The 24,608-nt window shown below is 48.5% G+C and overlaps 3 protein-coding genes across 8 annotated transcripts; 1 reads left to right on the top strand and 2 right to left on the bottom strand.

The window, feature by feature from the left end:
* Window positions 1-99: 99 nt before the first annotated feature.
* Window positions 100-10,627, top strand: JOSD1 (Josephin domain containing 1). 3 transcript variants are annotated; one of them, XM_071551776.1, is made up of 5 exons: window positions 100-328; window positions 1,028-1,837; window positions 6,374-6,502; window positions 6,619-6,813; window positions 8,228-10,627. In XM_071551776.1, the coding sequence occupies exons 2-5, from the start codon at window positions 1,656-1,658 to the stop codon at window positions 8,325-8,327; spliced, it is 606 nt and encodes a 201-aa protein (XP_071407877.1). In that variant the 5' UTR covers window positions 100-328; window positions 1,028-1,655; the 3' UTR covers window positions 8,328-10,627. The 3 variants fall into 3 exon arrangements, with proteins under 3 accessions (XP_071407877.1, XP_071407876.1, XP_071407875.1); XM_071551775.1 differs by lacking the exon at window positions 100-328 and adding an exon at window positions 472-534; XM_071551774.1 differs by lacking the exon at window positions 100-328 and adding an exon at window positions 572-642.
* A 215-nt stretch (window positions 10,628-10,842) lies between these two features.
* Window positions 10,843-13,395, bottom strand: TOMM22 (translocase of outer mitochondrial membrane 22). 2 transcript variants are annotated; one of them, XM_071551777.1, is made up of 5 exons: window positions 13,304-13,395; window positions 12,622-13,147; window positions 12,387-12,505; window positions 11,956-12,073; window positions 10,843-11,568 (listed from the first exon to the last, which is right to left on the bottom strand). In XM_071551777.1, the coding sequence occupies exons 2-5, from the start codon at window positions 12,844-12,846 to the stop codon at window positions 11,494-11,496; spliced, it is 537 nt and encodes a 178-aa protein (XP_071407878.1). In that variant the 5' UTR covers window positions 12,847-13,147; window positions 13,304-13,395; the 3' UTR covers window positions 10,843-11,493. The 2 variants fall into 2 exon arrangements, with proteins under 2 accessions (XP_071407878.1, XP_071407879.1); XM_071551778.1 differs by having other exon boundaries at window positions 12,622-13,181; window positions 13,304-13,394.
* CBY1 (chibby 1, beta catenin antagonist) lies at window positions 12,907-16,127 on the bottom strand. 3 transcript variants are annotated; one of them, XM_071551781.1, is made up of 5 exons: window positions 16,032-16,127; window positions 15,068-15,181; window positions 14,287-14,392; window positions 14,087-14,202; window positions 12,907-13,473 (listed from the first exon to the last, which is right to left on the bottom strand). In XM_071551781.1, exons 2-5 carry the CDS (start codon window positions 15,143-15,145, stop codon window positions 13,393-13,395), a joined length of 381 nt encoding a protein of 126 aa, XP_071407882.1. In that variant the 5' UTR covers window positions 15,146-15,181; window positions 16,032-16,127; the 3' UTR covers window positions 12,907-13,392. The 3 variants fall into 3 exon arrangements, with proteins under 3 accessions (XP_071407882.1, XP_071407881.1, XP_071407880.1); XM_071551780.1 differs by lacking the exon at window positions 16,032-16,127 and adding an exon at window positions 15,769-16,015; XM_071551779.1 differs by lacking the exon at window positions 16,032-16,127 and adding an exon at window positions 15,552-15,674.
* Between the last annotated feature and the right edge of the window lie 8,481 nt (window positions 16,128-24,608).

Raw genomic sequence — 24,608 nt, 5'->3', positions numbered from 1 at the left:
TGGGTGGGCTTTCTCTGGGCCAACCAATGAGAAAGAGGAGGCTCTTCACGGACACTTGTGTGAGCCAATGGCACCGGGAGGGGGGGCGCGGGTGTTTCCGCGGTCCGCAGGACCGGCTGGCCCGGCGCGGCCCGGCCCGGCGCTCCGCCAGCCCCCGGGGTGTGCAAAGGGTCCCGCCGCCCGTGCCTTGGGCTCCTGACAGAAAGCCTGCATGCCTGCTCGCCACGCGAGCCCACGGTGCTCAGACCGCCTGACGTGGCCGCCGGCAGGCACGACGTCAGCGCGAAGGGGGAAACCTCTCAGACTAAGGAGCTCAGCGGGTTGGCAGGTGACCCCTGCAGAGCGGCGGGGGGAGCCGCCCGTCCTGTTCCTGTGCCTGCTCGCACGTCCGCTCCTCCACCGCCGCGAGCTCCGGCCTGTGGCACAGCGCGTGTTTGTTTGTTTGTTTGTTTATTCCCGGGGGCTGGCACCGCTCTCCGTCGTGTCCCGGCTCGGTTTTTCGCTGGCGTCAGAGGGGGCGGCGCTGCGCGTGCGGTGGGTGCGGGGGGGAGGCCGCGTGCGCGTGCGCGCGCGAGAGCTGCGCGAGAGCGGCCCGGCGCGCGCATGCGCCGGCGCGGGGCGGCCCGAGGGGCCGAGCGGGCGGTGAGGAGGAGGAGGAGGACAACAAGGAGGAGGCGACGGGACCAGCCCGGCCCGGAGGGGCCCCTCGCGGCCCTCCCGAGGGGAAGGGCGGGCTCCTCGGCCCGGCCGCAAGCCCCGAGGGGCTGTAGGGGGTTCAGGCGGGGGCCTCTCTTTGGCGCTGTGGACTGCGGGGGTCGCTGGGCCTCTGCTGTGGGAAGCGACGGCCGGCCGGGGTGGTTTTGTTTTGACGGCGGTGGTGGTTGTGAGGGCGCAGAGTGCGGAGGGCTGGGGTGGGAAGGTGCGGGGCAGGCCGTGGGACTGGTTCCGCCTGCGCTTCCCTCCCTCCCACGGGCTTTGTGCTGCCTCCTCTCGTTGCTAACGGAGACTTCCCTTTGTCGGAGCGCAGGGTGACCTGTGAGGAATCGCCTTCCCCGCAGCTTGGACTTGGGCTTCTCGTGGCCTAGCAAGAAGCAGTTTCCTTCTCCGAGCTGTTGGCATCTTCTTACGAGGATTCAGTGGTTCCGAAAGGAATGGAGGAATGCAGCTGATAAGTGCTTAACCACCCTGTGCTCCCATAGGCAGCAACGGGCGCTGGCTTCATCTTCTCCCCCTTAGGGGTGGGCCTCTCCTTCTTACCTGCTTTGGGTACCTCTTTAGTGGCACTGTAGACCAAAGGAGATGGAAGAAAAGGAGCGATGTGATCAATTCCAGCTGGTACTTTGACACACTAAGGGGAATCACATTTTGACATTTTTCTCTTTTTTTTTTTTTTCTGCGGAGGGGAGGGGAAGTATTACGTTTTATGGGGTATGGGAGGAGGGGGGAAAAATATGTTGCAGATCTTCATGTGGTTTTTAAAACCAGCCATCAGAGGGAATTACTGAATAAACTGAAGCACAAAAGGAGGGTTTGTGAGCAGGAAGTAGTGCTAGCCCACAAAAAAAGGGGCGGTGAGCTGCTTTTGTGACTGTGCAGGCAGAAACTTCAGCCTCCTTCATTTTTCACCAACTACTCTACATCCATCCACTGAGAAAATGAGTTGTGTGCCATGGAAAGGTGACAAAAAATCGGAATCACCAGAGCCACCCCAGCTACTGCCACTGCATATTTACCATGAGAAGCAGCGTAGGGAGCTGTGTGCCCTCCATGCCCTCAACAATGTCTTCCAGGACAGCAACGCCTTCACCAGGGAAACCCTGCAGGAGATTTTCCAGAGGTAGGACACTCTCTGTACTGGTGTTAGCTTCCCCTTGTCCTCTGTTTTTTGGAGGAATTGTCAGGTCTTATTTGGGAAAATATAAAGAAAAGGAGGGGTTCAGACTATTTCACTGTCTTGACCTGAATATATCTTCTTTTTTTATCCATGCAGAAATTCTTTCTCTTTTCACTTGTTTCTTAACCTATTCTCTCTGCCAGTTTTGGGTCCAAGGGCTTTATTGCAGATGCTGTTGTGTGGTTGGACCACTGTCTTCTTCCCTACCCACCTTAATGGATTTTCTACCCATCATGCATGTTTTTGCCCCTCTCTTGTACAGATATGTTATCTTTATGATAATAACAGATTTGGGGATTGCCTTGGGAGAATGAAGGCAGCACGAATGACAAATGAGTCATCATTAAAACTCACTTAGTACCGCAACACTTGTAAGTTTTTTGGAAATTAGCTTTGCCAAATGCGTGACTCAGTGACGTTCATCAAACATTTTGTTTGTTTCTTTTCCATGCAGCAAAACCCTCAAATGTACTCTCTCAAATTGGATTTAATTTCAGTAGCTGGATTTCAGTAGCCACCAATTCTGTGGCATTGATAAATGTTTCCCAACAGCTGCTGATAATTAATAAAGTGGTTTTGAGTTTACAAGGATGAATGTAAATTATTAATAGCTCACATTTTGCTCAGTGTTTATGTTATGCTTTTCAATGCTTTGTGGAAATTTGCTGTGTGTGCCTTTAAAAATTCTAGTGACCTCTCATTAATGGAGCTGAGTAATCATACAGGGAAAGGAGTTTCCTCTGATAGTCAACCAACAGATGTTGTACACGTGAATACCTGTTACCAGCAGTTGACAGCGTCTTGTGTTTGTGACAGGTAGGAGATCACATGTCATGGCAGTGGTTAAGCAGGTGCTGTAGGATGGGGCAGTCGTGGTACCCTGTGCTGGTGAGAAGGGAGCTGTGCATCTGTTACTGCTCTCCTGAGAACGGGCAAGTCTCTGGAACTGGTGCTTGACTCATGCCTGTCTTTGGCAAAAGGAATGTGGTAATGGATGATCGCAAGTAATCAGATTGAAATGCTATTTACAATATTGTTGTAGATAAAACTCCTGCTGGTGGAGCGGAGCTGGTCCATGACAGACTCAAGGCACTCTTTGTCTACCGTAAAGACATTGTGGTTTTGTTCCAGAGCAGCAATTGTCAGAATCTTAATCAAAGCTGAATTGCTCTTGGCCTGAAGCAAACAAAGGCAGCTCATGTGGTAGAAGGAGTGTGATGATCTAATTATCTGGCTTTCATTTGGTTTGGTGAGACAGAATTAGCACACCATGAAATCTCTCAGAAAGAGGCAGGATTTTAATCTTGTTGGACCTCTTGCCATAGAAGGGAAAGTTTGTTTTTGATTTCAGCCTGGTGTTGTTCATCCTGACATTCAGATGAAGATACACAGATTGATTCAGCCCCATGGTAGTATGGGAATTCCTCTTGGAAATGGATGAGCTATAGGCTCTGTGTATTGCCACTGCCTTTCCATTTCTGTTGGGTTACTACTTGTGTGTAGCTCTTTCATTTGCCTTTGAGAACCATGGATTTAGTTGCCCTTTATTTGTTGCTTTTCTCCTTTGTCTTACCATATTCTGTTTGTTGATAAAGGATTGATGAATATTTTTAATAAGCTACAAAACTGTTGAGGTGTGATTTTTAAACCCAGTGTTGACAAGGTCATGAAATAACAGATAAAGTTAAGCTTTCTACCTTTACCACATACCTGAGAGAAGGACTGAACCACATTGCTTAACCATTAGCTTCCCTTTTGCTGCATCCTATTGTGGAAGGCTGGGATAGTCTTGATGATTATCACATCAAGAGTATGCCAAAACTTATTCCAGCCACCCCTCTGATATTGTAGTCCTTCCCTTTTTTTTCCTATTATTTCTCACTGTTTCTATTAACAAGAAATACCTTTTTGATGTTCCTCTGGCCTTTGTTGCAGGAAGTGAGATTGCATATTCCTTGAGTTGCGTGGAGAGACAAACAAAATCTCTTTGCTTCACTGGAGTCTGTGTATTGAGACCTGGTTAGGAAGGACAGCTGCATACAGGGATCTTGGAGCCCCTTGTGTTCCGACACTATGTTGATGAAAGTTTCTGACTGAGAAAGATCAAGAGGATTATTACTTGGATTTCTTGTCCAACTTTGTCAGTCTTTCTCAGCTGTATCCTGATTAAAAAAAAACCAACCAACCAAAAAAAAAACCCAAACCAACAAACCAACAAACCCAAAACTTTGGGAAAGCAACTTAATTCCTTGTCTATTCCGTATCCTTCAGCTGATGATTGTGGACCCTACTTAGGTATGTGTGTGGGTAGAGACATTAAGGCAGGTTGGGAGTTGGTGCAGGTTTGCTCACAGGTGCCAGTTCTTTGAGAGTGTCACCTCTGCTGGTCTCTTCATCTCATTTCTGGGGCTCTGAAAGTTATGTGAAGGAACAAATTTGTTCTTTCGTCTCTCAAACTTGCGTCTGGAATGTGGTGCCGTGAGGGGGTGCCTCTGTAACCCGAAGAGCTCTTAATTTTAAGGCTTTCCCAGCCTGCTGGTGCTCATGAGTTAGTAGGTTGAAGCAATGATCTTGAGGAATTAGTGGTAGCCAAGTGATCTTGCTTTATGGAGGCGCTGGAAGAGCTGTGACAAGCCACAGTCACATCTCTGTGATTAGCAAAATACAGCAGAGCTTCAGAGACTGGAAACTGAATCTCTGAAAATGTCACTGCCTTCCTTGGAAATGCCCCATGGTGCACATTAACAGCTTTTCCTCTTGCCATGATGTTACAGACTCTTCTCCCTTCTGTAGTCAAGTCCATTCCCATGCTGTTCTACTGCACTCTGTTCCAGTGTAGGAAAACTTAGACCCGAAGCTAAAAGCTACCTGTTCTCAGACCTTGGTTGGTCTGAAACTCCCTACTCAGTCTGCTACTTTCTTCTTGTTGTCAAAGGCCTTATGCTGTCAGGATAGGAATGCAGAAGGGCTGAGGGATTTTCACTGGATGAAATACACCTGAAGAATGTGCACTGTGCTAAAGACCAAGCAAAAAATGTGCAGGAACACAAGGAGCTTGGGAGGATGGAGTTAATGGGAGGAAGAGGCAGGTGAAGTGTGGGTGTTTGGATGATATGAAATCTGAACCTTGCACCAGCAGAACTAATGAAGTCCTTACCAATTAAAAGAGCGACTCATCACAACAGAATTGATCTCAAGCTTGACTTGCTTTGATCTGGCATTGCATGACCTTGCTGTTCTCTGCTCCCAGTTTCCCATGTGCTTGGTTTTCCAGCTGTCATCTTCATAATAATACATCCTGTCATCATTTTCCCTTCTTTCGAAGTTTCTTGGGAAGATGGGGGAAACATAAAAGGGGCTAACAGGGTTTTTTTGCCACACATCTCCATGTGTTATGTCTCCCATCCATTATCTGAATTTGTGGAAAGGCCATCTTACATTTTTGCATGTATCCTCATGGCAGCCCACAGCTTCCTCACGAGGAGAGGTGGAGGGGCAGGCACTGATCTCTCCTCTCTGGTGATCAGTGAGAGGATCTCAGGGAATGGCATGAAGTTGCGGCAGAGGAGGTTTATGTTGGATATTACAAAATGGTTTTTCACCCACAGGGTCACTGAGCAGTGGAACAGCTCCCCAGGGAAGTGGTGACAGCACCAAGCCTGGTGGAGTTCAAGAAGCATTTGCAAAATGCTCTCAAGCAGATGGTGGAATTCTTGGGGCTGTTCTGTGCAGGGCCAGGAGTTGGACTCAGTGATCCCTGTGGATCCCTTCCTACTCTGGATATTCTGTGATTAGATGAACATGACAGACTGTGGTTCTGCATTTTTAGATGCTGTAGTAATGGAAGTGATGTCTGAGCAAGCTTATAGGTCAAAGCTGAAGAGATTTGTTCACAATGGGATTATCTGTTTAGTTACCTACTGTGACTGATATTTTTTACCATCTAGCAAAAGCAACACTTTAGAAAGCTCCCAATCCCAGATGTCTTCACAGCTTTGTGGCTGAAGACTTCTTTTGTTTACCGGTGGGGAGGGTGAGAGAATCTTTTCTGCATCCAATTTCCTCTGCCTCTTGATCTCATCCACTCTTCAAGACTGGTGTTGACTGTTGAACTCTAGAATTGTAATAGCCATTGTCCTAAATGGCAAATTGGCATTTATTTCAACTTCAAATTGAGATAAAGTGACAATTGAAGCATCCTTCAGAAGGACCAGTTCAAGGGAGCAGGGGAGAGGACCTCTGTGCTCTCTTTACATCAAAGGCAGGATCTTTGGAGGCTTTGTACACCAAAGTTATTCTTAATGCATTCTTAGTCCCCTCAGGCCCTTTGATAAGTGATAAGGGGGGGATGAAATAGTTTTGTGTTTAAACACACAACCCCTGAAAGGTGCTTCAAGTTGTACAGCAGGTAGCCCCTTTGTGGCTGTAGAATACAGGCTTGGTGAACGCCAGCTGGAGCAGCCCCTGTTCTGTTTGCAGACTGTCTCCCAACACCATGGTGACCCCCCATAAGAAGAGCATGCTGGGAAACGGGAACTATGATGTGAACGTGATCATGGCAGCTCTTCAGACCAAAGGCTACGAGGCAGTTTGGTGGGATAAGCGCAGGTACTGACAACTTGTGTAATTCTGGAGGTGGCTGCTTTTGTAAATATGACAAAGAGGTTGAGTTGAAAGAGCCAGAGCATAATCTTACTGCTGTCTTGTTTTCTGCACTCTTTCAGGGATGTTAATGCCATTGCCCTGTCTAATGTGATGGGCTTCATCATGAATCTGCCCTCCAGCCTTTGCTGGGGCCCCTTAAAGCTCCCCCTCAAGCGACAGCACTGGATCTGTGTCCGGGAGGTGGGAGGCACCTACTACAACCTTGACTCCAAGCTCAAGGTTCCCGAGTGGATTGGAGGTGAAAGTGAGCTCAGGTAGGATTTCCTCAAATCCTTCCCTGCGGGAGGTGAAAAATCTGCCCTTAAACAGTTAGTAATTGAAACATATATGTGTGACCTTCAGTAGTAAATATTTGAGAGTAATAAGGTTCTTGTGCCTCCACTTGGATTTATGCCCTGTTGGGCAGAGCTAGGGGAATGCTTTTGGCAGTGGTGATCTCTGAGCTCAGGAGAGCCCAACTTGGCATCTTACATGTCTGGCTCTGTCACTAGTGGTGAAGGCAGAGGCCAAGTCTGGTATTAGATCGTGACACCTGCAAAGAGATGTGCTGTGCTCTGCTCTGCTCCCTCCTCGAGTGTGAGGGTATCAGCATTTGCCTCTTCAGTAACAATCTGTTCCCAACAAAAGACTTTCCAGACTAAAAGTGCAGCCTTATCCCTGACAGCAGCGAAAGCTGTTTGTTAGGAATCATTTTTTGTATGTAAACATATGCTGCCCTTCTGGCTTGGCTCCCCTTCCCTCTTTAATCTTAACAGAAGGTGGTCATTGTAAATACTTTATAAAGTCTTACCTGCTCTTGGTTGCTGTTTCGCTTCCATTCCATCCTGTTGTAAATCCTACTCACAGCTTTGCTGTCTTGACTGACTTGTTGCGAGTTAGGGATAGCACATGTGCAGTATTTGCAGTGCTGACCATGCCATTGAAGTCTTGGTAAAGGAAATAATCAGCCTTCTGTGAATGTCTGGGATAAAGTAACACTGGAGCATTTTTATGGAACTATTGTGTAGAGGTTCTGGTGGATTTTATCCTGGGTGCATTGTTCTTCAGCAGTAAATAAGCACTTTCTATATTGGAAGTTTCGGAAATCTGGAGCAAAAGGTATCAGAGAAAACATTGATCTGACTTTCATATTAATTGGAAGTAATCCAAGTTTGGTATTAGAAAAGGCTTAGGAGCAGAAAGGGGCTAAAAACCCATGTCAAATGACCAGATGGTACACTGCTGTTAGAACCTATGATAAGGACACCTAAATGATGGGGTGTTTCTTTCTGCAAGTGTTCCCAGATATCTTGGAAATATTTTAAATTATAGCAGAATTCTTGATCTTGGAAATCTGAAGAAATTGAGCTTGGTTTTAATTCTATTTTTGCTACCTTGGAAAGTTGGAAAGTGACATCTATATAGACTTACCTCTCCTGAGGTTAAGATTATGTCTGTCTGATTCTGAGATAATTTTCTAGCCAGAGGTGTGTTGAATCTTTTGGGACAAGTTTGATATTTGCTTGGGGGTTTTTCCTGTCATAAAAACTGTGATAAAATAACTAAAGACTGTGGGTGGGTTTTCTCCCATTTCCTGTCATATCTGCATAGTTAGTTACATTTAGTTGTTGTAGATGAGGACAGAGTTCTACATTCAGTAGCACTTATTTCTATTTCTCTTTGCGATAGGAAATTTTTGAAACACCAGCTGAGAGGAAAGAACTGCGAACTCCTCCTGGTGGTGCCAGAGGAGGTGGAAGCACATCAGACCTGGAGAGCTGACGTGTGACCTGGACCAACTCTGTCCTCCCACTACAGCTCTTCCCCTTTACCAAACTCCTCATGTCCTAAAACCTGGATAATGGGTGCCCCAACTCTTCTCATCTGGAATTTCCTTTGTTAGGCTCTTCTCTTCCTTCCTTGGTGCAATAGGGCAATGCCGCAGGACATTGGGGGGGGGGTGGGTGGGGAAGACTGGAGGGCAGAGTGGAGGAAACTGGAAGCCAATCACTTTAATTGCAAGGCAGAGGAGCTGCGTGTCCTTTGTCCAGCTGGAGGACATCATGACTCTTTAAAACCGGGCTGGGGGTGAGGGTGCCTGGAAACTCCAGCCTCCCTTTGCCCACATGGTTCAATACCACATGTGGTGGGACTCACCACAGAGGGGCAGGGGCCAGGCACGCTGCCGCCTCTTCTAAGTCTCTCCCACCAAAACAGGTCATCATGAAGACATTTGCAATTCAAAAGGGTCTCTCAGGACACTCAAAACACTAGGAATGGTACGGTGCTCAGCACGACCCTCTGCTTCTTAGGGCTGGTTTGTGCCAGGAATTAGAAAACAATAAAAACAGTGACAGCTTCCAAGAAATTCTTTGGGTAGCTAGAGGATTCTTCCCCAGTGTCTCCAGGGATTTATGTATGTGGTGAGCGGTTGTTTGGCAGTGTGTGGCTGGCTAAGATGACATGGAAACAGCAAGCACAGGCTGACTGAGGAGTATCAAGTTTCTGGACTGGAGAGAGGCTGTAGTCTGCTTGGGTTTCTTTGTGCTGTGGTGGCATTTTTTTTATTTTTAACACCTATTTTGATTTTCTGCATGGTCACACAGTAGTTTAGAGGCTACTTGGAGAGAGGAATAAAGCTGAAGAGGTTTTGAGAGAAATTCATTCACTTTTATTTTCCTCTCTCCAGAAGTCAACCCCCACAGTCATGAATGTCACGTGAAACGTCCCAGAAAGAGGTCTAGTTATAAAATAAAAATGGGCTGAGGGAAGCCTTCATAATAGTCAGTTTTGCCCATTTATAGTTACTAGCTGCTGGTGTGGGAGCTGCAGAGGGTCCACCAGAACTTCCAGGCATTAGAGACACCCTGGCTTGGTAGTTGAACCAACCTCTCCTTGAGTGTTGGCCAACAGACATTCCATTAATGGATGAATTGCTTTTTCCTGCCTTCTGTGGGGAAGAGTGACTGCACATGGGGACTCTTAAGAGGAATCTCTACCGGCTGTTTCCCAGTCACCCAGACGAGCTGTAGCTTAGCCATGCCTTCCATGGCAGGAGGAGGGAATGCTGAATTTGGAACAGACTTCATTGTGTTTAGCACTTCCTGGCTGAGCTGCTGTTTGCTTCCCCCTTCACATCTCAGTTGAACAGCAACCTCTGGGACCTGACAGAGCTCAAAGGGCTCCATCATGCCAGAAAGTCTCATTAACCAACGTTTGAGCTGGTGAAAGGAGAGCTTGTAATGATCTTTTCTCAGTTACTTTTCAGAGCTCTGCAAATGCATGAGCGGGTGCTCGAAGCTGAAAAACCGCCAAAATGGCACCTTCCCAAAAGAAAAGAGGCCACATAAAGACAGGACGGTGATGTTCACTGATTTCTGGACATCTGACAAGCACTGTTTTGCAGTCCTTTGAGCACAGCCTCCCCCAGTAAAGGGCAAATGGCTCTTACGTTTTGAAAAGTCCTATTTCGTAATACATTCCAATGACCAATACCAGCTGGCAGAGTTTTTAAACACTTTTCAGGCAGAATGTGCAGCCTGCAGACATTCTGCTCCTGACTTGAAGCCATTTCTTCAAGAGGGTAAAAAATCTCAACAGGAACGTTTTCTATGCTGATTTAAGTCGCACTTTGGAGAAAAACCCTGTTTGCATGGAAACTGCAAGCCAATGGATCAGTGCACAATATGCAAAGATGTTTTATAACACTTTGGGGCTACTTTCCTCTCCTTGTACATCAGCTGCTTTCCCATGGAGGGGGAAAACAGTGTGATCCAGCTGCTCAGGTAAAGGGAAAGTGTATGATCACACCCCCACGGGAGATAAGGCTGCTGTGCCCAAGGGTGGGTGAGCTGGTCCAGTCCCACCCTGGGGAGTGGGGAAGCCCCCGTTTGTTTTTTTGCTTGTTTGGTTTTGTTAGAGCCTTGTCTTGGGTTTGTTTACAGAGATGTATTTTGTTTAACCAAATATTAAAAATGGGAAAAAAATGTTTCCATATAAATGTCCTATCACTTCTGTATGTTCAATTGAATTGTTCTGTAACAAAGTATGTAAAGGATAAATAAATTTTTTTCTTTGGTTATAAAACCACCACCTTTCTGTGAGTTAAGATCCTTGAATATTGGTCACTGGTGCTGAGCACCTCCCTGAGAATTCCCTTAAGCCATGAAAGGCTTCCCCACCCTTCTGAAGGCAACAAAGTCATGTCAATCCCTTCTCCAGTGCCAGGTCATCCATGAAATGGAGATGCCCCTACCCACAAAGCCCCCACCAGCTCTGAAAGAACTGAGCCTCCCTCAAGGACATCTATTAAAATCACACTGCTCAGGTTGGATTTATTTAACATTCCATACAAAAAAATACACAGCTGATATCTGAAGTTCTACTTTATGAGGCAGAGAAGTCTGCGTGGATGTGATCGTCTCAAACCTGGCCTGCTGCTTGCTCAGTTCTCACACACACACAGAGCTACAGTGAAAATGTTTCTGCAGATGCATCTTCCCAAAGTGTTTTCCATGGGGTATTGATTGCCACCTGCCCCCCTCCGTCCTCTGCTGGGAAAGTCACTCCTCCTGCCACTGGTGTCCTTCAGCTCCGTCAGACAGGAAACAATTTGTTTTCTGTGACTGCTGCTTTTCAAACCCTGACCTGTGCCCCGGGGTGGTTGCGGGGGGGGGCAGGGGCAAGGAAGCTCCCCCAGTCCAAGTCAGTAAGTGGTTATGGCATACTGATTGAATAAAAGGAAATACTCTTGATTTCTACAGGAGGGAGGATGCAGACAGGAACCGTCATCAGGTCCAGACGGGGGGCTTCCCCCCTCGTTATGAACGAGTCAATGTCCCAAAGGAGAACCAAAAATAAACAAAAAAATGCCCTGACCCAACAAATCAACAGTTCAATATATCATAATTACAAGATCTTCCCACTTGATATGAATCCAACTGGGCTTCTGCAAATTAGATTTTTCCAGACAACGGAGGCAGGGCCCCTGGCATTCCCCCTGAGAGCCCCGTATTGGGTCCAAGGAGGATCTGGAAGGAAAACAATTGGTTGAAGGGCTTCAAGGACATAGGACTGCTTCCCACTCTGTCCCCCCTCCCATGGGTACAGGCAGTGCACCAGCCGAGGTCACTGCCCCACCACAGCCGATGTTCCAGCCCCTCAGGGCCTATCTCAGCTGGAGAACACAAGGCTGTGCTTGCCAGAAACCGGGGCCAGCTGGACACTGGGAATCGGCAGGACTGTCCCACTGGAACATCCAGCTGGAGTACTTGGTGAGATGAGTGGGGCCACAGTGTGTAGCAGACTGCACTCCTCTCCCCAAGCTCCCTCCGGAGCTGGTCACGGTAGGAAGGCACAGGCATCCCCAGCTGGCTCTGCAGGGCCAGGAGAGAGGGCTGGGGGTGTTCCTGCCTCACCTGTCGCTGCTGCAGCTGCTGCTGTTGCTCCATCTGCAGTTTTTCAGTTTCAAAGACGACAGGAAGAACCAGAATCATGAAGGAGGTGGTCCCAATCCACAGAGCTGCCCTAGAGAATCTAGCAAGGAGAAGTATTAGGGCAAAGAATCATTTCTTTAGCCACTCCCTACCAGCACACCACTTCTCTTCCCGCGCTTCCATTCTGAACTTTGGGCAAAAGCCTTCCCCCAAATCCACCCCCGAGCTGCGGGTAGCACTTTATGCCCTCCCTTCCCACACCGCCTAGAAACAAAGAGCGCGGCCTTGCCGCTGCCTGCCGGCCCCGCACTGCGCTACCGGCGGCCAAAGCCGCCGCGGGAGCCGGCGGAGCCGCCCCGCGCCCCCGCTCCGTCCGCCGGGCCCGCTCCGAGGGGCTCCCGGCGCCCCCTCACCTATACATCTTCTGCGCTACCGTCAGCGACAGGTCGAACGTGGCCCCGGCCGCCGCTCGGACGCTCTCCGGGAACATCTCCGTGAGCCCCCATAGCCTCTCCGCCAGCGTCTCGTCCAGCTGCGGGCGGCACCACCGCGTCAGGCCCCGCCGCCCGGCCCCGCGCGCCCCGCGGGGTCACCGCGCCCGCCCAGCCCGTCCGCCCCGGCTCGCCGCGCCGCCGCCCGCCTCGATACCTCCTCGTCGTCATCCTCCTCCTCCTCCAGCTCGTCCTCCAGCTCCTCGGCTTTGCCCGCGCCGCCCTTGGGCAGCAGCTCCTCCGGAGACAGGGACGCCGCGGCCGCCATCGCCACCAGACAGGACGGAGAGGAGCGGCGGCCGGAGCGCCGCCGGAAGTGGGGCGGCCCTCCCGCCGCCCGGCCCAGGGCACGGAGCGCCCCCTGGCGGCACGGAGGAGCCATGGCCGCCTCCCGCCCGGCCCAGCGCAGCGCGACCCGTCACAAACACCCACAGAACCGGGATTTAAAGGCGAAGTTTTATGCAAAATATGCAAAACCCTCGAGAACGCGCAACTCCAGCATCCTGCTCGCCCAAGGCAGGCGGTGAGGCTTGTACGCGCCGCCGCGGGCTCCGCAGGGGGGACCGGCTGGTGGAGGGCAGGGGTCTCCTGCTTTCCAAAGGCAAAGAGGAGCCCACACGGAGAGGGATCTTCTCCACTGCCCACTGTCCGGCTGCCTTGGAGAGGAGCGTACCTATGCTGGGCTGCAGTGAAGAAATGTAGCAAAAGTGCAGTGCTCTGAGAGAAATGTGTTAAAATTAACAGTGCTGCGGGGCCAAACCAGCCATTGGCAGTACCCACAGCACCGCCCGGCGCTGGAGGCATCTCCTCACTCATGGTCCGTGAAACAAAGTACCTACACGCAGTACCAACACGGCTGGGAGGCCCAAGCCGGCCCCAGCACCCTGTGGGTCAACACCCAGAGCCAGCCCATTCTCCAGCCACTTCTTCACTTCCTCCTCCGGCTCTGCTGCTTCAGCTCCTCCAGCTCCTTCTCCATCAGGTGGGACTCAGCAGTGGTCTCGGAGAGCTGCAACGCAAAGCAAAGGAAGACAAGAGTGAGTTAAAAGCTTACGAGGCTTCTCTGACTTCACAGCACAACTGACATTTACTGCTGCAAGCTGGGACCTGCAGGAGGGAATTTGTTCCTGTTGAGCAAGGGGGAAGCTGCCATGTCACACTTCACTGAGATTGCCTGGAAAACCTGGAGAGCAGTTAGGGCTTCTGCTTAGTGCTCCAGCCACAGAAGTCACTTGCCAGTTTTAAAACACAGGAAGAGTAAGAAAGGAAAATAAAGGAATGAGTATTTGTTCAAACTGACATAAAGGCTAAGTCACTTAACAGACTGAGAATGCACATATGTTCTATTTCACTTAAAGTCTCTCCAGAATTTAAGCATGAAAGCTGTGATCTTTGAGTAAGGATGAATTTTGGTTTATTTAGGGCTTGGGAATTCTTTCATCCACAGCTTTAAACACAGAAGAGATGTCACACCCCTTGTGACAGCTGATGGAAGTTTTAATCCTCTGTGACCAGAAAGGGTGGCTAGAACTCAGTTTCACTGTTAGGGCAGAGACCAAAGTGGCAAGAAAAATGCTATACTCTGTGCAGAAGAGGGAGGCTGAAGCTGGGCAAAGTCTCACCATGTCCAGCAGAATATCCACTTTCAGCCGAAGGAGGTTATTTTCTTCCTCTAGCTGCTGGTTTCTTTTGCGTAAGCGCTGCAATTCCCTGCGATCCCCTGTGAAGCTTCCTGATTCTAGGAGGAAAGAAGGAGGTCAAAATATGGATTGTCAGCCAACCGTAACTACTTCAGACCAAAACAAGCTGAGCTGCACTCTACCTGACACCCACTGGCCATTTTCAAACTTCAGGCTCTGGCCAGCAAGGTTCATGGAGGGGGTGCCATACTCCAGGCCCAGTTCAACCTCACGGGTGGATCTATCCAGCTGTGGGCAGAAGATCACACTCAGCATTTCACAGAATTCCAAAGCCATCCCCTGCTCTCTCATTTCTTACTGACTGGCATTGCAGTGGAAGATGCTGGCCCTGGAGCCTGGAATCCTGCTTTGGTCATGTATTGCTGTGTAAAGGACTGGCTTTTCTCACTTCCATCTCTGCACTTTCTCCTGCTCAAACACACACTCATCTCCCTGGGCTTGGAGACCACTGAGAAGTTTTCAGTGAAACAGTTTTGGACTGCATGTAGGGTAACGACGATCCTTCCCTAAGCTATTCCATTTCTAGCCTCATATGTAGTCACCAGTGATCAGAAATGGTGCCACTCCGCAGCAAGAGAGCAGCACAGTTACAATCACAGAATATCTTGATTTGGAAGGGCCCCACAGCAGCAGTCCAGTTCAGCTCCTGGACCTGCAAAGGACAGCCCCAAGAATCACATGCCTGAAAGTGTTGTCCAAACGTTTCTTGAACTCTGTCATGCTTGGTGCTGTGACCACTTCCTGGAGAGCCTGTTCCAGTGCCCAGCCACCCTCTGGGTGAAGAACCTTTTCCTCTCCCAGAAGCTGGGAGCTCTTGTAAGGGTTATGGTGCTCACAGCAGGAGCCACCCCCCACTGCCACCAAGCAAGTGCTCCTGCAGCAACCACAGGCACTGGGACTCACCAAGTGCAGGTTGGAGAGTGAGGCCCATTTCCGAGGGGGAGTCTTCTTTGGGCTGAAGGAGTTCCCAAACAGAGGCATCACGTGCTGCTGGCCGGGGGGTACCAGGGGATGCTCCTGAAAGAGCAGGAGGGACATGGCCAGTCTGAGGCTATGGGACAGGAGCGGTGATGTGCCAAGGCAGCCACGTTGCAGCGGACCAGGTTTGCTCCAGCCGCCACCTTTCCAGCACTGACGCTGCCCGGTTTCCACCCAACACCAATCCCCCACGTGTGTTCTCCCCGGGCAGTGCCCCCTGGGCTCTCAGAGAGGCCGAGATGACGATCTGCAGAGATGCCCTGGCTGCCCACCCGCCACCACTGCCCGGCAGCACCTCCCTCGCACCTCCGCCGCCACCTGACCCAGCCGGGGCAGGGGCCGGAGCGAGGATGGTGCGAAGCCTCACAGCCCCCCGAGCTGTGCTCCCTTCCCAGTCTGTGCTCCCTACCCAAGCTGTGCTCTCTTCGCGAGCTGTGCTCCCTTCTCAATCTGTGTTCCGTTCCCGAGCTATGCTCCCTTCCCAGTCTGTGCTCCCTTCCCGAGCTCTGCTCCCTTCCCAGTCTGTGCTCCCTTCCCGAGCTGTGCCCCCTCCCACCCGCGCCCCCTCCCATCGGCCGGTAATCCCCCCGCCCCGCGGCCCGCCAGCGGGTGGGCACGGGCCGTACCACCCTACGGGCACGCCGAGGAGCTGGGAGGGCAGCACGGCAGGGCGTTCTTCCCCGCACGGGCCGCCACCGGGATGCTTCTTTGTTCCGTTTGCCCTCCCGGCATCTCACTGGCAAAAGCAGCGGGCTCGGCGGGGGCACCGCCGATGAGGAACTCCCCCCGCCCCGCAGTGGTAGGGTCAGCCTCGCCGTGCGGGGGCGGCTGGGCCGGGCTGTTCCATCGAGCTTCGCCCTAATTACGGGGGGGGCAGGGGGGAGCGCACCTCTCCGTCGGGCCGCGCCTGCTGCCGGCGCTCCCCGTCCGTTCCCGATGGGATCCGCCGCGTGTCCCGGGAGCGGTTTGCGGCCGCCGCGTTGCCGTGGCGACGGGATCCGGCGGTCCGCTCCGCCTCCCGTCGTGGAGGGGGACGGGACGGAGTGGCCGGCGCGGTGGGAATGGGGTCGTCACGGTCGGGCTGCGTCAAAGTTGCGATGTGCTGCCCGCGCTTTCCTTAACATCCTCCCGAAAATGCTTGAGTGGGCTGGAAGGTTTTTGTGTTTGGTGGTTGGTTTGTGTTTCAGATGCCTGCGCGCCATTAGACAGAGAACCCCTCGTTGCTTGGGAACATGGGAGAAAAGCTGGAGGAGGTCTGGAGTCCTGGACTGCCGGGGTTCAGGGGATGATGGGTGAGGAGCTGGAGACAGAAGAATCACAAAGAAACACAGAATCAGTAAGGTTGAAAAAGACCTCCGGAATCATTGTGTCCAGCCTTTGACCAAACACCACCGTGTCAACTAGATCATAGTACCAAGTGCCATGTCTAGTCTTTCCTTACACACCTCCAGGGATGTTGGCCCCCCAAGCAGCTCCTCACACATCGTTCTCTGCAGCAGTCCCAGTGTCCTGATTTCCTGCACACATTGCAAAGTCCTCCCTTTCAGCACATGGTAGAATAACTAGTTGTATTGTGCTACTTGCTGGCTTGTATTCCATGGGAGGTGGCTGTGGCAGTTGGTTTGGATAATTTGAATGAATAGCAGGAGTATGTAGCACATATTACCAGTAGTTTTTATATTGCAGAGGGAAAATGTCACTCCTAAATTAAAGTACAATTCTCCAATATTTTAGAATTTAGTGATGTGAATTACTTGCTTCATTGTTAGAAAAACTTCTGTTGAAGACTTCCTGGTGCTTTTCTCAAAATTTTAGATTAATGAGATGCTAACTTTAGTTTAAAGGGAATAATAAAGAATAGAAGAAAAAAGGGGGGAGAGGGGGCAGGCAGATTAAAGAAGGAGTAAAGAAGAGGATCACCAACCTTTTACTTTGGTTTGCACATGTATTAATACTCCAGGAAAAAAACCTAACAGTCTTTCATTCTCAGAATGCTTAATTGGCACCCTGCTTGAAGTGAACCAGAAAATTACTCTCCTGGAATAAAAATTATAAAGATACTACAATTAAACCCAGTGTCTAGAGACGAGAATAATCTCTGGTGCTGCAGTATCTTCTGGTAGTCCAGTTGAGCAATGTCTGGTTCTTGCTGGAGACATGGTATAAAAACAGTGACCTTCTGACCCAGTGTACCAGAGAGTGTGCACTGGAACTCAGTGATTTTTGCAATAAGAGGAGTGATTATAGTGTGTGAGGGGGAAACCAATACTCTTAAAGGTAGTACAAAAAAATCTCGGTCTGAGCAAGGTCTTTGGGAAGTAGTTGTGGCTTCTTTCAGCATTTAATACCCATATGTGAGTGCATATATTGGATAAAAAAGATGAAGGTCCATATAGATGAGGGCAAGAACCTCGAAAGGAAATGTAGAATTAGAATTCTGAACTGAAAAAAAATGTAGCTAACCAAGAGCCAATGACCACACAGGATGGCAAGGAACTGAGATCTTAAAACTTGCTTTCCTTTTTTTCATTTGTTACATGCACTGAAAATATGTGAGTTTCCAAACAAATACTCAGACCTGAAGAGCTCCAGGTGAGAGATGCATTTCCCTGAGATGCCTAAAGACAAAGGCACTTATGTTTCCTTTGTAAATACTTAAGGGGTTTCTTATTGTGGGTGTGGGGGAGTGAACAAGGACAGATGCCAAGAAGCTCTGGTGAAGACATGCCCTGCCAGTAACACAGTGGCACTAATGTTTACATTCCTAGAAGAAACCTGTATGTTTCAGCACAGTTGTTGCCTGAGCAGGATGAGAACTGTAGTAATACATTAAAGTTGCTGTAAAACTAAATTGTCTCATGTATCCAGGGGCACACAGTGATCCTCTGACAGCCTCTTTCTGTGGGGCAGACACAGAAAAAGCTGGGCAGCCCAACCCACTGCCCACCGCCTTGGCATGTGGGGTGAATGCTTCCTTATGTGTGTGCCTGATTGCTGTCCACATGGTGGGTAGTGCCTCTGTGAGTAGTCTCACAGTTGGTGGGGCTTGTGAACGAGAGTTCAGAAACCTTCTCCTGGAGACCAAAAGAAAGAGGTTCAGTGTCTGATTTCTGCTGTGATTTCCTTAAGGAATCTTTCTTCTTTTGCATGGTTTCACTAAGTTTCATTTCTTGCCAGACTATTTCCTTAAAAAATACTGTGAAATTTCATCGCTGTGCCAACCTTCTGGCAGCAGCTTTTCATCATTTTTTCTCCACTTACATCAGGCAGATACTGAGACAAGAGCTGACCATTGCTGTTTCTAGCATTGCCTCTTGATAGATCACATTGTTCTCTTACCAGCAGGTAGTTTGACGTATGATTTTGAGCCATGTTAAAAGCGTTATGGCATTCATTATAGCACTGTGCATCCTTTCGTGCCTGTTGCATTGTGGGAAAGTGAATGCCCAGCACACACACTCTATCCCAGGACAGAGATCACTTAGGTCCTGCGAAAGCTCATTAAATGGTGATAGAACTGCATATCGCAGTCACTGTGTAAGGAAGCTGTGTAAATTCTCATGAAGGCATCTTTGGAGCACTGGTGGAAGGCTGGGAGATTGATATGATGAAGATAGGGCTGCAGCACATGGCAATGTGGAAATTTTGGAATAGACCCAAGCTGTTCTTAGTAGCCTAATTTGGAGCATCTTCTTTGGCTTTTTTGGTTCACAAGCGGTAGAGAATCTACAGCTTACACAGTCTCAGAGCTGCTTTTAACTCCATAGTGATTCTCTTGCTTTTTTTCATATGCACTGTGGGATTATTATTGTTCTCTGTTATATCAATAATTATAGTGAAATCCCACTGAGTGGTGAGTTTAATAGACTTACTCTAGATGATTCTGAGGTCAAGGAGAACATTTATTGTAGTTATTGCTGCTTGAAACTTGCTGCATTGCCTGGTGGGCTAAATGAAACTGAGTATAAAACCTATAAAATAACACATTTTTGACATATTAAAATTAATTCCCTGCCCAAATAAACTTTTCAGTAGTGAGATAATTCCTGTTGCCTCAGTGCTCTGCTGTTAATGATGTCCCTTCTTTTAGTATACTAGATATAACATCCGTCACCTACATGTTATTGACAAAGCAGACACATCTTTTTCTCTCTCTGTTTCTTCTTTTCATTACAACCCACTGAAGAGACAAAAGAACAGCCGTTTCACCGCTTTGTAAGGAATTGTGCTTTCCTTCTGCTTGACTGCCCATATTCCACCACCAGGAGGCTCTCGTTCCAGTGCTTACAGCTAGGTAAAAACACCAGGAGAGCAAAAAGAGGTGGAGAAACCCATCCCCCCAGGAGTAATCTGAAATTACTATTATCCTATTAACAGAGATTTTCAGAGTACTGTGCAGAGGTCTATTAATTAATTATTGCAGGAATCTTAATATCTAATTAGTTGTGCTGTAACTTTGGGGCTAATTGAGTGTCAGGTGTGGTATCCCTGCATTGAACCCCTAAGTGATAGCCAAGAAAGTTCATGCTTTTGTCTTCTGGATAGTAAACTAACCCCCTAGTAACCTAAGTAAAATAATAAAATGGAGTAAAGCACAGGTTTGATTTCTAGTCACTCCTGTCTGCCCTCTACCACCCGATGAATATGTCTTCACCTGCTCTGCCTCTACCTTTTCTCTTTCGATTACTTATTCCTGGGTTCTTTATTTCTTTTCACTTATCACAGCTGGCTTTTATTGTCTCCTAAAAGTTCTAAATATCTGCGCTAATAGTCTGTCTGATTGTTCTATTTTGCTAACATGACCTTTAAAGAAAGGTCATGTTTACCAAATCATGTACTTCTCTCCTCAATTGCTGGTTCTTCAAAGCTGAAGTCATTACTTTGGCTGAAATGTAGACTTTGTTATTCAAAAGAACAGTGTGCTCGTGATTTCTTAATTAAAAGGTGTTTAGAGTTGTAATTTTTTTTCCTTAATCCTTATTTTTTTCTCTTCACTGCTGAGTCAAGCTTTGCATATCTGCTTCTGTGCTGGTTTCCCAAGATTGTGTTTCAGTACTGAAGAGTGCAAGACACAGCTTTGTAATGCAATTCCAGAATGGATGATAGGTGAGAATAGTTTTGCTCTTGTCAGGAAATGCAGCTCCTGCAAGCTGTAGGCTGCAAATTGAGTTATCCCTTGTATTTCAAACCCTGTTCCTGCCCTCCTTCCCTGAATTAACACATACACATTTTGCATGTTTACATTTGTTTACTCCGGCCTTGTTTCATCTGTACTAATGTATAAAACACTATCCTCTGCTCTAAGAAGTAGAAAAAGTGTAAATGAAGCCATGACGTATATGCAAAGTTGCCAGGCCACTGAGGAGGTTTTCCAATCATTGCTCACCATTCTGGCCACACTGTTCACTTGAAAGAGTTTACACAAATATGCAGGCAGTTCAGCCACTCTTCCTGACAGAATTTGCCACAAAGCTGCCCTTGGTGACCAGGAGATCAAAGGCTCAGAGAACATGTGCAGCCCACACAGCAGTGAAAGCTTGTGTTAAGCTCTGTTTCACTCTGTTCCTATTACCTGGTTACTCTTTGCTTGCTTACATATCTGTATTTTCATTCTTTGTCTCTTACTTTCTCAGTCATCTGTTTCCATGGGTCACTTGAAATGTCCTTTCCCAGGAAATGATGAAATAGTAAACCTCCAGTCTGTAGGTTCCTGATGAGTGGATGCAGGGAAAGGGAATACCAGGGAAAGGGTCTTAGGGATCTCTGTGTGTGGGTTGGTATTTTGTGTACTACTGTAACTCTCCACAGCTGGCAGCTGCTGGAGGAGACAAGATGTTCAGGCTTTGCTGCTGTGTTGTTTATAAGGGAGGGCAAACAGGGCCTGTATTCTAAAACCCCTTCTAAGCTGATTTTATCTCAGGCCTTAGATGAACATCAGCTGTGCTTTGTCTGTACAAACAAGTGAAATACTGTGAAGCTCAGTATGTATAGCGTGCTATGAAGGTGGGAGAGAAGTGCTAAGTATTTTCTATTCCATGTTTTTTCACTGTTCCTTCTATATCTTCATTTAGGCATGCTATCAAGTCCAAGAAGTTACACTAACTATCCCCAGCTGGAACCAGAAAAAATCAAGATGAACAATCTACTGTCACCAAAGACACAAGAACACCAATGTAAGCATTCTCTCTAGACCCTGCTAATCAAAAGAAGAATTTTGTATCCAACCCAGCTGGTCATTTTTCTCCCCAGGATGCCTTAATCTATAGGTCTTACCCTACACTACTTTTTTGTGTCAGAAAGGTATGCCAGTGGATAGCTTCTTATCAAAGGCAAAGGTGTTTGCAGCAACATGGCAGTGGACTGCGTGGCCCAGAAAGTCCTTTCCAGTCCTGGATATCTGCTGCCAGCTCATGAGGTTGCTTTTCAGGCTTTTGAGGAATGCAGATGACTCATCATCCATGATCTGTACTACCCCAGCACACCAATTTAGAACCCATTCCTATGAGACCTGGGAAGGCCAGGTATGGTAGTATTTACAGCAGTACATGGGAGATTTGGTTGGTTTTGGTTTCCTGTCTTAATTTTGGGTTGTTCCCTGTGTTGTAGTTTGGGATTATTATGTAAATTCTCTCCCCTGCCACTTAACTGCCCAGGCCAGCGGTTAACAAAAGAAGTAGTTAACTGTTGATCGCTGGGGTGGGGGCAGGTTTGTCTCTTTTGGTTTCTTTTTTTTTTTGGATTTCTCGGGAGTCTTGGCTTGGCGGAACGGGGGAGTGGGGGCTCGAAGGAGGCAGGCTGCCCTGCTGGTTACTGCTGGGGTTTTTTTCCTGGCTGTCTTGCCGCTGCCCACCTCGGACTACTTTTCGTGCCGTGCTGCTGTTGCTACCTGCCTTGGATTTGCTGCTGGTTGCTCGTACCTTTCTGCTTCTTGGACGGGGAACACAGGGGGAAGAGACTGAGTCCATCTGAAAGCCCACTGCTCATCTGTTTCGCTGGAGAGGGACTGAAACTCACTCTGCAGCCAGCCGGGCTGTGACAAGGACACTTAAGTATAACCTTTTCTCCCGGAGAAAAAACCTGCTGGGTTTTGTTGTTGTTTTGTTTCTTTTGGTTTGTTTTTTTTCCCTCTCTTGTGGTGTTGGGGAAGTGGGTTGTACTAGTCTGTTTACATATATATATATATATAGCAGTTATCCTTGTATTAAAATTCCTTTTCTTAAATTTGATAAAGAGTGGTGTGATTATTGTGGAGGAGGCCCCTCCCCTGCTTGTGGGTAAAACATTTTGGTTTTTTCGCCTCAAACCGAGACATTTCTTGGCGCCCAACGTGTGGGGCTTGTAAACAAAGAAGGATAACTGCTATTTTGTGGCACCATGTGGGTCTTGAGCTTAGGGTTCATCAGGACCATCCTGTATAATATATTGGCTTTTTGTTGGTACAAATTCATGCCAAAAGGAGCGGCAGGTTTAAGTCTTATCAACAAATCAATGAGCAAAACTCAAATAGCCGCAATTATTATTGAGTTCTTACTCTGGATTTATGGTGCCATGAATTCGATGCCTTTGGATGTCATGTGGGTGGTGTTCTCCAGGCTGTTTTCCTGCCGCAACCTAAGCTGCTACCTCTGGGGATTCAGTGATAATAGTACGGACCCTTGGGAAGGAACAAAGGGGAATCTCTTCTCCCAACCCTTTGTCCATTCCCCATTCAAGTCTGCTACAACAGCTTTTGAGATGTTTAAATTCTCCCTGGATGCCAGAGATATCTTGCTCTTTATGGTTTTTCTGCAAGGTTGTATCCCTGCGGCTTACAGAATGTTTGAAGGTAGGGCCAGGGTTTTTCCAGAATGCATTCAGAAGCCTAGCCCAGTGAAGGGGGAAAAGCGAGAGAATAAAACCCCTGATGCCACAGTGAATGGGGAAAAGCAAGAGAATAAAACCCCTGATGCCACAGTGAAAGGGGAAAAGGAAGAGAATAAAACCCCTGATGCCACAGTGAAGGGAGAAAAGGAAGAGAATAAAACCCCTGACGTTACAGTGAAGAGGGAGAAGGAAGAGGGTAAAACCCCTGACGTTACAGTGATGCAGGATGGGGCTAAAAAAAGGGAAGAGGGTAAAACCTCTGATGTTACAGTGATGCAGGATGAGGCTAAACCAGGAGGACAGGCCAAGCCTATGGAAGTTGCCCCTATCCAGAAAAGGAAATATAAGACCAAATTAGACCATCCAGCGGACGATGAGGGGGCTGCTGCACCTCCACAGCAAGCAGACCCAGAGCCTGAGATCATCACTGAGTCATTGTCATTTGATAATCTCCGTAGTTTGCGGAAAGACATTGCTCGACACCCAGGTGAGCCCATCCTGACTTGGTTGATCCGAGTTTGGGACCTTATGGGTGAAACCTTACAACTGGATGGTGCTGAAGCCAGGTTTTTGGGGGCTCTGGCCCAGGATGTGGCTATTGAACAGGTGTTCATGAGGGAATCAAAGCCCCTTTCACTCTGGGCACGACTTCTAACGAGTGTAAGAGAGAAGTTTGTTTATAGAGAAATCCTGCAGGAACATCATATTAGGAAGACTTGGAAGACGATGGAAGAAGGAATTTTACGTCTGAGGGAGATGGCAATGATGGACGTGCTTTTTGGAAGAGGTGGGCAAGCCAATAATGACCCTGACAAGGTCAGATGCACACCACATATGTGGTGGAACCTTTCACACTCGGGGCCAGCTGAATACACCGATTTCCTGGCATCCATGTATAGGGAAGAGAACCAAGAAACAGTGGGCGCTGTAGCAAATAAGCTCCGGATATATGAAGGCATGACCCACAGCCCAATGCAGGCCCATATTTCTGCTGTAGAGACATTGGTTGAGAGTCTCAAGACGCTGCCTGCAGAGGTAAAAGCGATCAGAGAGGAAATTAGGGAAAGTCTCCAAGTGGCACCAGTGCGAATGAGAACCTCTGAAGTCAGAGCCAGACGCCCCCCAGCCAGAGGAAGTGGACAGACCTCACGAACTGAGATGTGGTACTTCCTGGCCAAACATGGAGAAGACATGGGACGGTGGGATGGGAAACCCACCCGTGCCCTTGCAGCCCGAGTACAAGAACTGAAGGAGAATGGAAGAAGGTCAGTGAGAGTAAGTGCAGTCCCAGTTTCCCACGGGCAAGAATCTGACCCACAGGAGGACACCTCCCAGGTGTACTCATCGAGAAAAGGTTCTGACCGCTATGACCAGGATCAGTGTTAGAGGGGCCCTGCCTCTAGCCAGGTAGAGGCACGGGACAACCGTGTCTATTGGACTGTGTGGATTCGATGGCCTGGTACATCAGACCCACAAAAGTATAAGGCTTTGGTTGATACTGGCGCTCAGTGCACATTAATGCCATCAGGACATGTGGGCTCAGAAACTATTTCTATTTCTGGGGTGACAGGGGGATCTCAAGAGTTGACTGTGCTAGAAGCTG

The sequence above is a fragment of the Pithys albifrons genome, chromosome 3 (assembly GCF_047495875.1).
Source record: "Pithys albifrons albifrons isolate INPA30051 chromosome 3, PitAlb_v1, whole genome shotgun sequence".
In the NCBI taxonomy this organism is placed as follows: Eukaryota; Metazoa; Chordata; class Aves; order Passeriformes; family Thamnophilidae; genus Pithys; species Pithys albifrons.
This window is presented reverse-complemented; position numbering and strand designations above follow the sequence as displayed.